This window comes from Bradysia coprophila, unplaced genomic scaffold (assembly GCF_014529535.1).
Source record: "Bradysia coprophila strain Holo2 unplaced genomic scaffold, BU_Bcop_v1 contig_24, whole genome shotgun sequence".
Lineage (NCBI taxonomy): Eukaryota > Metazoa > Arthropoda > Insecta > Diptera > Sciaridae > Bradysia > Bradysia coprophila.
In genome coordinates, this window is record NW_023503501.1 from 4,496,492 (window position 1) to 4,513,225 (window position 16,734).

Genomic DNA, 16,734 nt, shown 5'->3' on the forward strand with positions numbered 1-16,734 from the left:
TTTAGAAATAGCAAAGATTCCCTGCAATAATATGACCGTATGAGTAATAGCTCATCGCATATTTTATCGCTCAATGACCACCTCAATTGAAATGCTTATTTTTAACTCAAAGGAAATCTTTCGATCAAAAATAGTTGCTCGCGTTATTAATTTTTAATTGTAACGCCATTATCGCAAACCAATTTATTCAACTCATGTCCCGTGTCAATCTCAATTAGTAAGTCCCATGTAACCATCGTTGACGATCAACATTTTTTCGGGTATATTACAGCAAAGTTTCACTAAAAACTTAAATTAATATACAGACACTGCGTGGGACGAGACTGGTGGTGTTATCGAGTACAAAACAACGTTCAACAATCATGATCCAACTAAGTATATTCGCGGGCGTGTAAATAAAAACTAAATTTTCAAATGAACTCTTTACGCTTCAGTACCGTACGTTTACCTAATACTGGCAATGCTGGACCGAACAGCTCAAGGACTGACATCGTCCATTTGTGCACGAGTACCGGATGGAAACTTTGTACGAAGTTCACAGTCGTGTAATTCCTACAATCGTTGCATCAATGGCCTGGTAAATAGTTTATGAGAGGGTTGCTGGTTCTGAATTTAAAATTATTTAACTCGGGAAATATTCGTATAGCCACAACATGGCGTGTGTCCTAAGGGGTATGCCTTCGGTTCTCGAAGTCAAATGTGCGAAACTAATATCGAGGTCGATTGTCGATCGTGTTCACCGTTTGGTATTTTCTACATTTGCTCACATGTGCTTGAGTTCCAAATTCTCATTTTTTTTAAAACCTAAAAACTCTTCTAGGCATTCAACATATTCCCAATCCCGATAGCTGTCAAACGTATTATCGCTGTGTAAATGGAGTGCGAACGAGTATGACCTGTTCCGATGGACTACTGTTCGATCGCAGCTACGGTGACTGTAATCTAGCGTCAAAAGTACGGTGTGAAACGAAAAACTACATTTGTGAGCCGTTCAAGGCGCTGGGACTTGTAATCATCGGCGATCCATCGGACTGTACTAGGTTGGTTGGTTTTTCGATGGCAGAGTGAATTTTACTCCCACTCGGCGTATCTTTCAGTTACTATCGTTGTCTGAATGGGAATACTTTTGAAGCTGCTTGTCCGACTGGCTTATATTATAATCCGCATACCGCCACTTGTGAGGTGTTTGGGAACTTTTGTCAGGTATATTTTCGAAGACAGGGGACTTGAAGAAAATGTCACATCTTTTGTTAATTGTGTAGGGAATGGGTCCATTGATAACAACTCCTGCACCGATAACAACTACAAGGGAATATGTTACCACAGCTGCTCCAACCACAGCGAGGACAACCGTAAGAGTAGCATATTATAGAACAGCTCCGCTCCGTTAACAATACAGCTTGCGCTGAAACAACAACTCGAAGATGTTAGTTTTATAAATCGAAAACTGTGTAGAAACCTTCATAAAAGACGTGGGCTCTGTTTATACCAGTTTTCTTTCTTCAATAATCCAGGAGTATACCGGTCTTTTAAGGCATTGTAGTGACATCCGAATCTAAATTCTTGTTCAATCCACTAGTAGTGTACGTCTTTCATGAATGTTCCCCTTTTGACTTCGAGGTAAATTACAGTAATCTTACGCAAAAATTGGTGCCGAATTGAGTATTCATTTTTTCCGGAGAGATGATAATTATGGCGCTTCGACGCCTTGTCGCCATAATAATCATATCTCTCGAACTCTGTACTGCATAAAATTCACGCCGTAAGTGTGCCTAAATTTGAATTTTAAGTGAACGATTCGATGAAAAAGTGATTGGAACGACTTTTATTTGCGTATGCTAATGAAACAAAGAAGAAAGTGCAGACGGGTGGAGTGGACCCAGTTTGCATCAGCTGTTTTCAGGTCGTTCATTTTGCTCATTTTTTATGATTTTACCACGCGTACGTAAGACTATAAATTATGGAATTTGTTTATGTACTGTCCGTTTGACAAGAGGATCGCCACGGTTCAGCAGGGGGTTTCGAACATTTGTTTTTTACACGTTGGCACACGTGCTCTTGTCAGATTCAAGATTCTTTTTACGAAGGTTACGCTGATTATACTTTGTGAAAAAGGCCAATACCTTGCAAATATGTCACATCTTGGACAGAATTTGACACTGCAATATCTGCAACATGAAAAAACTAAATGTTCGAAACCCCCTGAAACCCCGTGCTTCCACCTACGTAATATACACAAACTAGGTGAGCCAATCTTAATTTATTAAACTTGTATAGACTGATCAGAGCGAGAAAACCGAAGACTACTTATTAAAACTTGCCTTGGGGTACTTGTCAAAGTATTTACTTCTCTTTCAACGTGGTACGTTGAGAGCAAGAGGACCGAAGACCAGTTTGTCATAACTTTCCTTGGGGTATTTGTCAAAATATCTCTTTCTTTTTCATCATAACACTCTATAAACATGTATAAAAGGCAGTGAGGCTACATGGGTTAGACAGCTGAAAACGTTGGCGCAGATATCAACTCCTATGTTAACATATACCGGACAATTATCATCTGTTATCGATAAAAGGATCAGAAATAAACTACAAGCTCTCAATAATGCAGTCTCATATAGCAAAACCAATACTCTATCTAGCAAACAATGGTGTCATTTTCTTCCCTATACTGAAACTACGGAATCTTTGTAATGAAAAGCGTTGTCCTTATCTCGGTGAAAAAGTTGGAATCCGCATATTGCTCGAAACAAACGAGGCATTGAAAACGTGTTTTGGTCCTATTTTTCATGACGAAATTTTCGAAACTGTCAAGTGAAGTTAGAACTTTTTCTATTCAAAATCGCGACTGCTGCATCTGTCAATGAAAACTAGGACCAAAACACCTTTTCAATGCCTCGTTTGTTTTGAGCAACACCTTCAAAATGCAATAGACCAAGCCCGAGTAACTGTAATGCTCAAAACAAACGAGGCATTGAAAACGTGTTTTGGTCCTATTTTTCATGACGAAATTTTCGAAACTGTCAAGTGAAGTTAGAACTTTTTCTATTCAAAATCGCGATTGCTGCATCTGTCAATGAAAACTAGGACCAAAACACGTTTTTAATGCCTCGTTTGTTTTGAGCATAAAACCGAACAGTGACAGCTTAGCTACACCGTCATCCACAGAGAACCCTAACATCGACTCTGTGAAAAAAGAAAGAAATTATTGGGCTTCCGTGTTTTGTCCGAATCAATAAAAAGTTAAATTGAATAGGTTCCAAATGTGTAAAAGGTGAATTTATAGTTGTTTCTTGTTGGGTCTAAGTGTTTAAACTCAATATTTTACAAGAAAACCATGCAAACACTTGTTTCTATTTTCAAATTAGAATAAAGTGCCTGCTCTTTTTCACCGCACTGGTGGATGATTTTTGACATTTCGAATAACCTTTTACTTGCTATATTTACAACTTTTATCCTTCGTTACAACTCCTAAAAAAAAAACGAATTTAGGGGAAAAACCTCCGGCAAAACAAGGTTAGAAAATTTCCTTCTTGTTTTAAGTGTCCATCAACAAAAAGCACTCCGTGAGAGAGCCGTTAGAGAGTCCACTGTCAAATAAACAAAGAAAAAATTGAAAAAATTTAATTTTGTCTCTCACACGGAGTACTTTTTTGGTAAGAGGAAACTAGACATTATAATTGTGAACAAAGTAGCGGAGACAAAGTAAGCAGGCAAAACTTTACTTTAGGGGACAAGTCGCGATCGGCATTTCTTTTGTTCCAATAGATCGAGTATGACCCACTGATGTCATAAATGAAAGAATTAGGCCGCGGAAAGCAACTTAAATTTTGTCATTTTGAATAAGGAAAATTTAGTTCAACAAGTCAACAAGTTATGTCTCCCCTATTTTGTACAAGGAAAATGGAAAAATGGAAGTTGCTTTCCGCGGCCTAATTCTTTCATTTATGACATCAGTGGGTCATACTCGACCTATAGGATCAAGAAAAATTCCGATCGTGACTTGTCCCCTAAAGTAAAATTTAGCCAGTAAGGAATTAGTTCTCGCATTTTTCGTTCGTCAAACGAGTGGTTTTGATTTTTTATTTTTACAAGTTTGCACACATGCATTGGTACATTATACCAGCCGTGCTTCTTCCTACACATAATAAACACATACTAAGAGAGCTAGCCCTAATCTATTCACGTCTTTACTACCCTACTAATTGTAGCTTCGTTTGCTAGAGACAGTATTGGCATGTTCAAAAAAATGTGAAGTAAAAGATTTGAAGTACAAATCTCATGAAAATACTCGGATTAACTGAATAGATTCTATGTAGTAAAACTGCTGATACGCTTCCGGTCTGCGATTTGCTAAGACCAAACTTAAACAAATTTTCTCTAAAGAACTATTTTCTATGTCAGTGCTTGGCAGCTTGAGTGCCATGGCAGCTGTCAAACTTAGTGTGATGTGCTATACGAAAACTATGGCTTTTCATTTGCTCTTCAACACTTCTGAAGAAAAGTGTCACCGCAGCACAAGGAGAACGGTGTGATTACTAAAATGGATGAAGAAAATTTCCGAAACCCATTGTGGTTGAAAGAAGACGCCGCCGATCATCCCTACGTGGACATTTTTGCCAATAAATTCTACGACATTTTCATTGATGACGTAAAGTCAGAAATAGACAGTTTGTTCAACGATTGTCCGAGCAAAAACAATGCAAAATCGAAACTGTACCGTGTCGACGGCAATAAACTTTTTGCGGACCGGAAATACCATTTGGCATTGGAAAAATACAATCGGAGCGCCTGTTACGCGGAAAACGGTAGCGATGAACTGGTTCTGGCTTTTTCAAATCGTTCCATTTGCTACTTGAAACTGAAACTGTTCCGAGAGTGCTTGAACGATATCGAAATGATCAAACGGTCCGATTATCCTTCCAGGCTTCAGGCCAAATTGGATTCGCGTCAGGCAGAATGTGTCCAGTTTCTATCGAATAATTCTGTTGACAGTGTGCGCATAGACGTACAAAACGTTGAACTAAGTTACGGAGAACATTTCTGGTATGAGGGAGTCGCCCAATGTTTGGAACTGCAGTACAATAGTGAATGGGGCCGACATGTAATCGCAGATCGAGATTTGGAGATAAACGAAACGGTGATGGTCGAGAGTCCATTTTCGTTCGTTGGACATGATTGCAGCGATTCGAAATACTATCGATGTTCCCATTGCTACAGATCGCTGATGAATTTCATTCCATGCACGGGCTGTGTTAGCTCGATGTTTTGTAATAGTGAGTGCTTGGAAGAGGCAAGTAAATCTCGGCACCAGTTCGAATGTCAGTTGACAAAAATCGAGTCGACCGATTGCGAATGTAAGGAGAAAGAATTCCAATTAGTATTGGACTTGCTGTGGAAAATTATCTCCGCCTTCGAGACGGTCTACGATCTGATCCGAACAATTGATCTAATTGTTCAATGGAAAGATGTCGAAGCCACACGTACCAACGAGACATTGAAGAAACTCGAAATGATTCTACAGTTGGAGACGAACGAAGATAAGCAAAACGCTACCGATTGGGAACATTTGATCCGAAATTCGATCAAAATGTATTTGGTTGCGATGGAAATGCCCCAGTTCGAGGAAAGATTCGTTTCGGAGAGGCAGAAACGATTTCTGAAACATCTGATTCTACATCTGCTCCTCACTGCAAAACAGTCGACTCTATTCTCTGATTTAGATGTCGATGTGACAATATTTCGTTTTGCAGAGCTTCGTGATTACGGCATTGGATTATACCCAATCGGCAGTCTGTTGAATCATTCATGCGTGCCGAATGTCTACTGTTATTCCGTGGACAATCGTCTGATCTGCAAAGTCATTCGACCAATCAAAAGTGGGGATCAACTGTTCCGGTCGTACCTGTTAGTTATACTGAAAAAAGTCGTCGCGTAATTCTTGCTTATTTACTGTTCTACAATTGGTTTCAGATCTGGACACATAATCATCATGGACGATCCAGACGACTCCAGCCTACAGTCGTCGTACGAGTTCCTCAAGACGGAATACAAAATTGAGAATTGTAAGTGCAGCTACTGTCTGATGCGTGAGATTAGCCCGGAGACTTTACCCGATCCATGGCTGAAAACGAAAGATCCAATCTACCTGAAAATTCGGTCGATTCTTACCGGGGAAATTAAGACATTTTTTCAAATGTCTGATGGAGAACGTCAGTCATATGTCGACGCAGCGGCTACCTACTTATGCAAATACGAAGAGATGCATCCAACTCGGGAAATAGTTGTGGTTCAAATCTACTTACAAAACTATTGGATGATCACGACGCGACAATGTGACCGAAGAGCTGGCGTAACTGACGATACGGAAGTCTGAGTGAAGAAACTGAACAAAAATTTGAGAAGTAGATTGTGAATGAAGGTTTTTTCAATAAATTATTTTGAATTTCGGAGCTGGTTTTCTTCAGACGATCTTTCTTTGTGAATTTAAGTAACTGTTGGTTGCAGACATTTCAATAAATTTGGGCAATTTTTACTAATATAAATTCCTAATAATAGGCCCAGGACAGTTGTCTGTCTACTTTGAATAGCACCTTGCTTCTGGTAAGTCTTTGATGGAAATGATGGTGAGGGGATAATTGAATTAATCAACAGCGATAAAGTTATGCGATGACGTCCGGTTAATGCAGTTCTATGAGACCGAAACCTATTTCAGTTTGCCATGGTACCCAATTACCCAATCTACGACTTACATTTTTAAGGGAATTTCATTCTTGTTGCGAGCACGCCCAGCCAAAATTCATAAAATAAAAATCTAGATCTTCATTTGTTCAACGAAATTCTTTATAAAACATCTAACATTCACATTGCAAAGGTAGCAAATGTCACAGGAGATCACACTTCAACAGTCAAATTTTCCAACCAGGTGATGGCGTCGTTCATGCAAATCCAAAAGTCTTCCGTTGAATTTATGTATAGGACAAACGGTCATTGTTTGTTCCTCGCCCCATTGACATGATGGCGAGTCGATTACATTCCATCTGTGTAAGAGTGCTGCACAGCAACCTTACCTTGTCCTATCCAGTTCGTATACGATTGAGTCTTCTCCACGTACGGCGTGCTAGGTTCATTCCTTTGACTTCCGCCGGGGGTTCTTGTATCAAATCATAGTTGTGGACTGCGGATTCTTGCCACCAGGCTTTCAACCGGTCCTTCAGTTCACTCACATTGTACGAGTTTCTGCAGAAACACCAGAATGTCGAATTACACTTTTCTCTTCCTGTAAGTACGTTCTTCGGCCGGGACACAGAAAAACGAAATTGGTATCGAAATGAAGGCATTGGTACCAAACGTACCAAAGGACGAAGAAAACTAAAAAAAAAATATTTTTTTGGTTTGAAGATGATTCGGTTTTCTTTCGTTTAAATTCTTTCAGTACATTTTTCAACCATTTTCCTAACAATAAGTTCCTCAACATCTGCCACTTGTGACGCAAATTTCTTGTTGTAAAATTTTCTTTCACAAATTTGAGTCAATTTTTGGTTGATAAAACTTATGCGTACGACGCACAATGCGTCGACCTCAGCGATATCAGTTATTTTGTAAGTAAAGGACTTGCGTCACATTTACCCTTTAAGGGTTTTTTGACTGATATCACCACTTTTGTAAGTATGCCATTTCAACAGCATCAAAAAACCTTATGGAAATTAAAAAATGCTAGAGAAATCAGTCTGAATCCAAAAATCTAGAAACCAATCTTGGTGCACCTCACTTATATTGAAAATAGCCCAAATCCATCGAAAAATCCGATGGAAGTTAGGAAGTGCTAGAGGAATCATTTGTCATCCCAAAATTTAGGAACCAACCTTGGAACACCTCACTCATGTCGAAAATAACCCAAATCCATAAAAAAAATCCGATGGAAGTTAGGTAGTGCCAGAGCAATCATCTGTCATCCCATTTATAGAACCAACCTTGAAACACTTCACTAATCTCGAATATAACTTAAATCCATCAAAAAATCCGAAGTGAGTTAGGAGGTGCCAGAGGAATCATCTGTCATCCCAAAATTTGGGAACCAACCTTGGAACACCTTACTCATGTCGAATATAACTCAAATCCATCAAAAAATCCGAAGGAAGTTAGGTAGTGCCAGAGGAATCATTTGTCAACCCAAAATTTAGGAACCGACCTAGTGGAAGTTAATACTTAATGATCCCAACAATTCCCAACAAGAAATACATACCAAAACAACACACACCATTCACCACATTACCACCCAATATCATTAACCAAAATATACAAAACACACACACACATACAAATTGGCTTTTATTTGGCATTTGTATGGAGACTTTGGGGAACTCCAGCTCCCACGATATGGGTTTTTCCAACTTTTGAAAATTCCATTCTTATTTTTGAGCCAATATTAGCCTATAACCAAAATTTGAGGAAAATCTATAGAAACGTTTAGGAGTTGCTGGATCCACTTTTCCATAGGACCTAAATAACTAACTGACTAACGTAGGCGATTTCAGTTATCTGAAAAAACGAAATTTTACTTATTTCATACAAACATCAATATTTCGAAGTTCAATATCTCGGCCAATTTTGAAGCTGCAGTAACGTGTGATAGCTCGTTGAACTCGTATGGATTCCTAGATTCTAGACATGCTAGTTTGGGGGTCGTTGGAATTATGGCGTAGAAGTCAAAAAGTTGCTGTAAATATGCTCCGCCGTCCTCAAATTTTTTTTTGTTAAAACATTTTTGGTAGTGGACTTGCGTCACGCCCGCTTACTAACGTGCGGGCGTGATATGCATTCACATGCCGTGAAGTTGTATCTTGTAACATTTGCACTCGCTGATATCAAAAACGGTAGACTGGGTAATTTTGGAAGCTCAGATGTGTGGTACAAACTGTTCGGTCGAAATACACGAGAAATTTTTCGTTGTTGTGTTGTTGACATCGACAATGACAATTGTGCTGAGTGTTTCATGGTTGAGTGTATGCAGCATACAAATAGGTGCTACAAATCAGATTACAATGGAAAACGCGCTACGTAGCGCTACGATTTCTATAGAATTGATGGAATGCGGTGAAGACGATAGCCATGACTGTTAGATAATCATTTAAACAGTGCCAATTCAGATCGTGGTTGGTACGTGGTATGATATGGTATGAGTACGCTGCACTCGATTTCACCCGATTCTTGGGTTCTGGGTACTGCTCTACATTATCTGTTTATGTAACTTACTTTGGTTACAACAATGGTCTGATTCATGAGACGGATTTTCTCTGCGCAACAAACGAAACACATCGACAATGTGGTTTTTAAATCATTTTATTGAAACGGAACAGAATACAAATCTTTAGAAGTTTTGATGAATTCGGTTTTTCTTTTATTGTTCTGCATCGGGTTTTAATAGCTCGAATGATCTAATCACTAGAGATAAGAAATGAAAGGTGACTCGAAAGGAAATTGAAATGGGAAAGGGGTGATGGGGTATTAGTAAATGACGAATTTGGTTGATTGATAGTGTTAGGGGAGGAAGATGTGAAGTTAAAATTAAATTTTAAACACAAAAAATTTGGTTTGTCGCTTCGGAAAACTTAAAACGGATGGAGGAAAAACTAAAAACTTAAAAAAAAAATAAAATAAAAATTTAGCTGATGTTGATGCTGTGTTGGTTGTCATTGTAATAGCGGATCGATGACTGCATTTTACAGTCACAAAACGATCAAGTGGCATTCTATCAAATTCCGTTTCGTGGAATTGAACGATAGCTTTGTCGCCCAATTTTATTTCGTTGTGATTTTTCGTCCCCGTTCAGAGAACGCACATCGCAACATTCGTACATTTGCGGGGATTCAAAGCTTGCAACGTACACTTGAAATGTTCAGACGCCTGTTTGCTTTACAATTTATTTGTTTTGTTTTATTCCCAATCGTTCACTTCGTATCCGATGTGAAAGACAGTTTTGTTGGATTTTGCAAATTTTTTTTATCATTTCCTTTAGTTTTCTTTTAAGTTTGACCGGTTCATTGTATAAATTGCACCCGCTCATCATTACGTCAAATTATTTCGAACAAAATTTCCTTTTCCATCATCACACAATCAAATGGAAAATTGCTTTTTCCTTTTGTCACAAATTGGTTGTTCATCTCACTATCTGTGTGTGTGTGTGTGTGTGTGTTCATCCACAATGTTAAGCCTGTTTCCATCCGGCATTAATAAAAGCAATGCGGTTGTAATCTTCAATGTATTTTCTTCTTCATATTTTAGGCTCTTTGTTCCCTCTCTCTTCTCTCTCTGTCTGTCTCTCTCTCTCTAATCGAGATATTGCTACTTTGGTTTGTTGTTGTTTTGCAACTTTTCAATGATTTTCAATCGTAATAATAAGCGAATTTCTCATGAAACCTCTCACGACCCAAAAAACGTTAAATTTTGTGTGTTTTTCTTCTATAAATCAATTTTGTGTAGTTCAACGCATCGTTCCGGTGTTATCAGTATGGTTGGGAGAATTGATTTGATTGTTGCATACCAGCGGTGAAGCGATCCATGCCTTGACTCTGCTGTAATAGGAAATAGAAAAATGCGTCAGTTAATGCAGCTACAATCCGACTTTTAAGCTGTAATCGCATTTAAACAAACGAGCAATTTTGCGTTGATGAGATCGACAATAATGCTACTTTTTAGGATCGGAATGGGTCGAACCTGAACCTGAAACTCGTAGACCTAACTTTTCAGTTCAGGTTCAGGTCGACGAAAATTCAACCTGAACCTGACCTGAAACAATCAGGTTGACCTGTAAGTAAGCTTCGTCTTCGACTGAATAACTTCAAAACCATCAGGTTAACCTGAATACAACCTGAAGAGGTCAATCGAATTCAGCATTTCAGGTCTCAGGTTGCATTCAGCTGGAGCCCAAAACATTAACACAATTCTGGTCACTATAAGGTCGTGACCTGACCTGAACCTGATCCAGGTCGACATGCCCTGTTCCAATCCTATGTCATTGTTTAACGTATGCTACAAATCATACATGCTGATCTCAGACATGCAAAGTTGCTCGTCTGTTTTAGCCTTACTCGACAATTGTTTTGAATGGAATCTCCGGTTCTTTTCAATTGTTTGAAACAACTGTCAGGCAGGAGAGGTGTAAGTACATGACGGACTTTAAACATTTTGTTGAAATGCACGATAGGACCCAGCGAAGCTTAGGTGGATTTGGTGTCAGACAATACCTGGCATTCGTGTATTTCCATAAATTTTCTCACTTTTCGTTAATGTCCAAAATATTGCGAAAATTCGGTGAAGTTTTGGTTAACTCACGAAAATTCGCACTGGCACGAGAGGAGAAGGATTCTGAAGAGGTCCACAAAAATGCTAATGGTTCTGAACCAGAAGAGATTTACAGAGCAAAGTTAGTCCAACTGATAGTACTGATAGCCACAAAGGTAACAGAAAATCGGAGACATGTTAATGAAAGTTGAAGTAAGAGTCCTTGGACTGTAAACCCAAGCTTTTTTCGTTTCACACAGGCGCAGACATTTAACTTTGTAACAACAATAAAAAAAACTTGCAAAATCCTCACCTGAAAGCTAGAATCCTGCGACAGAATGCCATCCATTTGCGACTGATATTCGGCCATAAAATCTTGCGACAAATCACCATGCTGCGACAAACTGAAACCCGGCTGGCTCATATTCTGTGACATTCCTTGTGTCAACGGATGATTTTGACTACCACCGCCATGCGTACGTGACGTTTTGTTGATCGGCATCGGTTTGCGACGGCTCTGTTTCGATGCCTGAACGGCCTGTTGATGTTGATTGTAAAATCGTGGCGGAATGTTGCCCATATTCATGAACATTCCGACCGGAACGGGCATATTGTTCATTGTCGCCTGTGCGCGTTCCGGCGATATGTAACTGATCGAATCGTGGGTGCGAGCAAACATATCCAGTTGTGGATTGCGATTGTATGGCATCTGCATCGGTGGCTGATGGTGCATATGAGCATTGCCGTGACCACCATGCGGATTGTAGCCCATCGAACCGGATTTGTCGTAAAACGAACCAACGGCCATCGCCTCTTTGGCATCGTACATCGCGTTGGACATGAAATGAGTCCCCGGGTTCAATGTGTTGACGATTTTCTTTGGTTTGACAAATTGAATCATTGACTCCTTCAAATTGTTCAGCGATCCTTCGACGAGCACTTTGCGCTCTTTGTAGAAGTTCAACAGGTGGTTCCACAGTGGCTGTTTCGCCAACACTTTCGGATTGCCCACAATGATGATGCCGTACTTGGCTCTGGTCAGAGCTACATTCAAACGACGCGGGTCATTTAAGAAACCAATTCCCTGGTGTTCGTTCGACCGAACGCAAGACATGATGATGATGTCCTTTTCGCGTCCTTGAAACGCATCAACACTGGCGATTTCGATGCCTTGATACAGTTTAGAATGAAGACTGCCCTGGTACTGCATGTACTGCACCAAATATGCTCTCTGTCCTTCGTAAGGCGTTATGATGCCGATCTGTGACGGTTCAACACCACACTTCAAAAAACGAGTCGTAATTTTCTCCACATTTGACGCTTCCGTACGATTCAGGTAGGATGTGCCGCTGCCAGCGATTTCTTCTTGACCTTGAGTGACTAGGAAAAACATCGGACGATCAGCTTCCGGCCATGGGAAGTCAATCTTCAACCGACGTTCGTCCGCACAAACACCATTCTGCAGACTTCCTTCGTAGAAAAAGTTGGACGGAAATTGGGACAATTCGGGATGCATCCGGTACTGCACTTCCAATCGGAACGGTCGTATACCCAACACTACTAATCGTTCGAACAAACTTTGCGACAGGCCGGCCTTGGCTGCCTTTTTGCACATCACAACTGGACCGAGTTGACAGTGATCACCGACCAAGATCAATTGCTTGGCACCAAGAACCACCGGCACCATACACTCGGGTTCCGTCGATTGCATACTCTCGTCGATCAGGATACTGTTGAATTTGATGCGAGCCAATCGAGGATCACCAGCACCGACGCAAGTGCAACATATAACATCAGCCGCTTCGAGCAATTCCCGTTCGGCTGACTTTTTCAGCATACGGTACCGTTTCTCATCGGCCGAGCTTAATTCACCAGTTTCGTCTTTGAGCTGCTGCAGTTTATTCAATTCCGTGTTGCTGGTCATGTTCTTGATTTGATTGTGCAACGCCAGAAAACTGACCGGTGAGTCGATTGCCTCACGTGACTTAGCACACACTCGGACGACTTTCAAGTCAGTTTGATGGATTTTCTCGGTTAACTGATCTACGGCCGTGTTACTCGGAGCACACACTAGAACCGGTCCACCATTTTGCTGAACAAGTTGATAGACGATCGTGGCAGAAGTGACGGTTTTACCAGTACCTAACAAATGATGAACAGATTTTAGAGAGACTGTCACTGCAATGGGAATTGGGAAGTGTGATATTTACCTGGAGGTCCCTGGATTAAGCTGAGTGGCCTCTGGATGGCATGCTTAACCGCATACACCTGCGAACGATTCAAATCTGGCAGATTCGGTGCACTGAAATGTTTCGGTAAACTAGCACAACGGAACGTTAACTCATCGGATCCGTCATGTCGACCGTGGCCGAGCAAACGCGAGTAAATGTAATTCGACACCGAATTATCGTCGACGGCGAATTTATTCAAAGCCAACTGCATCCGGTCAAATGAGGTTCCCTTCCAAATGAAGTCGATCACAAAGTTCGATGTGCATTCGATGGGCGCCGATTGACTGTTCTTCAATTCCAACCCGACGTCTTCGCCGAAATTATCCGGCACCTTGATCACATGACCGTTATCCGACCAGGGTTTGTGCAATTCACCGACATATCGCAGTCGCAATTCATCGCCGTGCATCAGTTTCATGTCGCCGTCAGTTTTTGCCAAGGTGAAATACGCAATCGTCTTCTTATTCAGACCGACATCCCATCGAACCTCGATATTTTCTTGTGTTTGTGATTCCTTCAAACGTTTATCGTAGTCTGCCTCCAACCGTACCAACGGTCCGAACACTTTCTGATATTGAAATCCGTCCTCGTAGCGTAGCAGTACCTGTGATGGCTCGCTATCGACGCCCGGTTTTTCCAAATCTTGAAACGTCGCATTTTCATTCTCTTTCCACAACTCCTCGAGTTTATTGATTTGCACGGCCGACACCTGTCTAGCCCGCAACTGTTCCTGTTCGGTCGGTATTTTCACTAGCCACGATAGCAGCGATCGATCGGAGATTAACGGCTTCCATTGCTCTTGATCCCAATTCATGTCCTTGAGTGAATTTTGAGCAGCACACGGTTGTCTGTAAGTGATACGTGGTAAATAGAAACCATACATTCTCGGCAGTTCGCATTGTCTTGCTTACCTGCACAGCAAAACGACCACAGAGTCTGCTTTGGCTGGTATAAATCCTAAAACGAAAACATTCCGCACGCCACACGAATAACATTCCAATATTGTTTCGCCCAACGGTCCATCGCTGTGCAACGTCACTTCACGATGTTTTGCCCGCACCAAATGATTGATTATGTGGCTACCCGATGTGCTCCCTTGACCATTGCAAAACCATCTCTCTTTGCTGGAAGAGAAAAACGTTCAGTGTCAGACACCCTCTCTGTACCCTGTTCAGTTGTTCAGCCTTACTTGTATTTCGTTTTGCAAATGTTGCACATAACAACCGTCGATGGTTCATGAATCCCGCAGTATTTACATGCGTGCGGTGGCAATTCTTGTGTCGGCAAAACCGTATCGTCGTCTTCCTCTTCGAATTGCAATTCGGCCATGCTGTTGATCGGCAACACCTTACGTCCTTTGGTAATGCCATTGATCTAAAAAATTGATTTTTGAGGTTATAATCGCCAGACGTTTGCGACGTAATGTTATTGTCACTATCTGAATTTTTCCCGAACAATCAAAATCACATGGTCATCGTGATGATGGATATGGGCAAAAAGAGACGAAAAGAATGGAAACGTAACACTTGCCTGACTAGATCCAGTCAAATCGGACTGTGATGCCTGCGTTTGACTTTGGCTGGGTATCGTAAAGTCACGGAAATCGAAATCCGTAGCCTGTGTATCGGCACCCAATATCAAATCGTCTGTGTCCAAGAATGTCAGTTGTGAACCCCCATCACCGTATTCCGTCATCTTTTTCGGTTGCTATTTTACACGCAATTTAATTTTCTGATAACCTTCAACTTAATGCACAATTTCCTCGCACACCAACGAATTTTCTTTTGCTATGTTCGAATAGTGCTGGGATGGTGTTTTCAATGCCTTACGAAATAGTTCTGAATGTCAACCGTTTACTACGATGATAAATTCACTGAATACGGCCATATTCGATTAGTAAAGAAGAAGAAGAAAACGTGGCCATGTACTGGCAATTGGACAGAAAGAGATAATGCGAGTGATCGCCGGAGACAATAAATAAAAATCGTGTGTTGCAGACCACAAATGTCACACACACTTTTATATCCGCAATGTCATCTTCTAGTACTGAATGAACATACTGAACAGTGTTCCAAGCAAAGTATATAAACACTGAAGGTAATGCAAATACACGAAAACGAGCGGCACCCTACTTTTCGGATGAACTTTGACATTTTATTTTCATGTGTCGGGTCCGAAAACGGGGATTTTGCAGATATTTTCTCGGGTCTTCGGTCCCGACATATGAAAACCTATTTTTCATGCCTTAAGGGCCAAAATCGAGGCGAATTCTGGAAATTTTCTCTCGATTTTTTCCTTCTGCATGAAGCTATTTTCGCTTGTCCAACTCGCGAAAATAGCGTAAATTCATCGTCCAAACCAAGTACACAAATAACTATTGCCTCCTCATGGAAACTTTGTTCATTTTTTTACAATCACACAAAATCATAGTCTTCACGCGACAGTTTTACAAAGGCTCTGGAAGAACAAATTAAGACAGCCACGAAGGCGAGTGACACCGAAATTGATAAACGCACTCGGTACAGATTATGTGTGAAATCAACTTGAAGAAAATGTTTTTAGGAAAATTCGGAATTTTTGTTAAGTTGCCTTATACAAACTACATAGTCTCTGGCGCAATGTGTGTGTCATCGCCTTCGTGATTAACTCAGAGTTGTCTGAACCTGTTCTTTCAGAACTTTGAGTTATACTCCATAGGTTTGTTCCATCTTACGGTAAAAATGATTTTTAACAAGCCGACAACGAACGAGAACATCCTCAGAGCCATAACCTCAACGCTTTTGCGAACAATTTGTCAGCAATAATTTTTTGACTCTATGGACAGCTCAAATAACCTTGGAACACACTGGAGTTGACATGGTGGCGCTGATGTTATTCATCAGGCACATAGGCATGTTTAAAAATGACAGTTCCAGCATACCATCTCTGGGCACCCGGAAATGTTTAGTGAGTTATATACAATAGAAATGACATGGTAGCGCTGTATCGAGCTAGATTCTTGAATATGGACACCTCTGAATTGATGACGAGATGAGTGGCAGAAAAAGTTTCCAGCTACCGCGGTTGAGATTTACTCAAGTTATCGTGTTAACAAAAGGCACAAAATTTTAACATTTAACGTTTTTTCATCACATTTCCATACATTTTCAATCATAGTGAACGTGTTACGTACGGTGTATTTTCTTTTGTAAAACCCATGACTTACAAGCGAATTGAGCTACAT

At 40.6% G+C, this 16,734-nt stretch overlaps 3 protein-coding genes across 3 annotated transcripts; 2 read left to right on the forward strand and 1 right to left on the reverse strand.

Moving 5' to 3' along the window:
* The first annotated feature begins 238 nt into the window (after positions 1-238).
* Positions 239-1,493, forward strand: LOC119077962 (peritrophin-48-like). Its single transcript, XM_037185341.1, has 6 exons — positions 239-375; positions 435-577; positions 647-746; positions 821-1,040; positions 1,098-1,203; positions 1,263-1,493. Exons 1-6 carry the CDS (start codon positions 363-365, stop codon positions 1,389-1,391), a joined length of 711 nt encoding a protein of 236 aa, XP_037041236.1. The 5' UTR covers positions 239-362; the 3' UTR covers positions 1,392-1,493.
* A 2,974-nt stretch (positions 1,494-4,467) lies between these two features.
* Positions 4,468-6,450, forward strand: LOC119077963 (SET and MYND domain-containing protein 4-like). Its single transcript, XM_037185343.1, has 2 exons — positions 4,468-5,904; positions 5,971-6,450. Exons 1-2 carry the CDS (start codon positions 4,541-4,543, stop codon positions 6,371-6,373), a joined length of 1,767 nt encoding a protein of 588 aa, XP_037041238.1. The 5' UTR covers positions 4,468-4,540; the 3' UTR covers positions 6,374-6,450.
* A 2,871-nt stretch (positions 6,451-9,321) lies between these two features.
* LOC119077964 (regulator of nonsense transcripts 1 homolog) lies at positions 9,322-15,386 on the reverse strand. Its single transcript, XM_037185344.1, has 6 exons — positions 15,042-15,386; positions 14,701-14,885; positions 14,423-14,635; positions 13,491-14,359; positions 11,594-13,422; positions 9,322-10,571 (listed from the first exon to the last, which is right to left on the reverse strand). The coding sequence occupies exons 1-6, from the start codon at positions 15,204-15,206 to the stop codon at positions 10,503-10,505; spliced, it is 3,330 nt and encodes a 1,109-aa protein (XP_037041239.1). The 5' UTR covers positions 15,207-15,386; the 3' UTR covers positions 9,322-10,502.
* Positions 15,387-16,734: the final 1,348 nt, after the last annotated feature.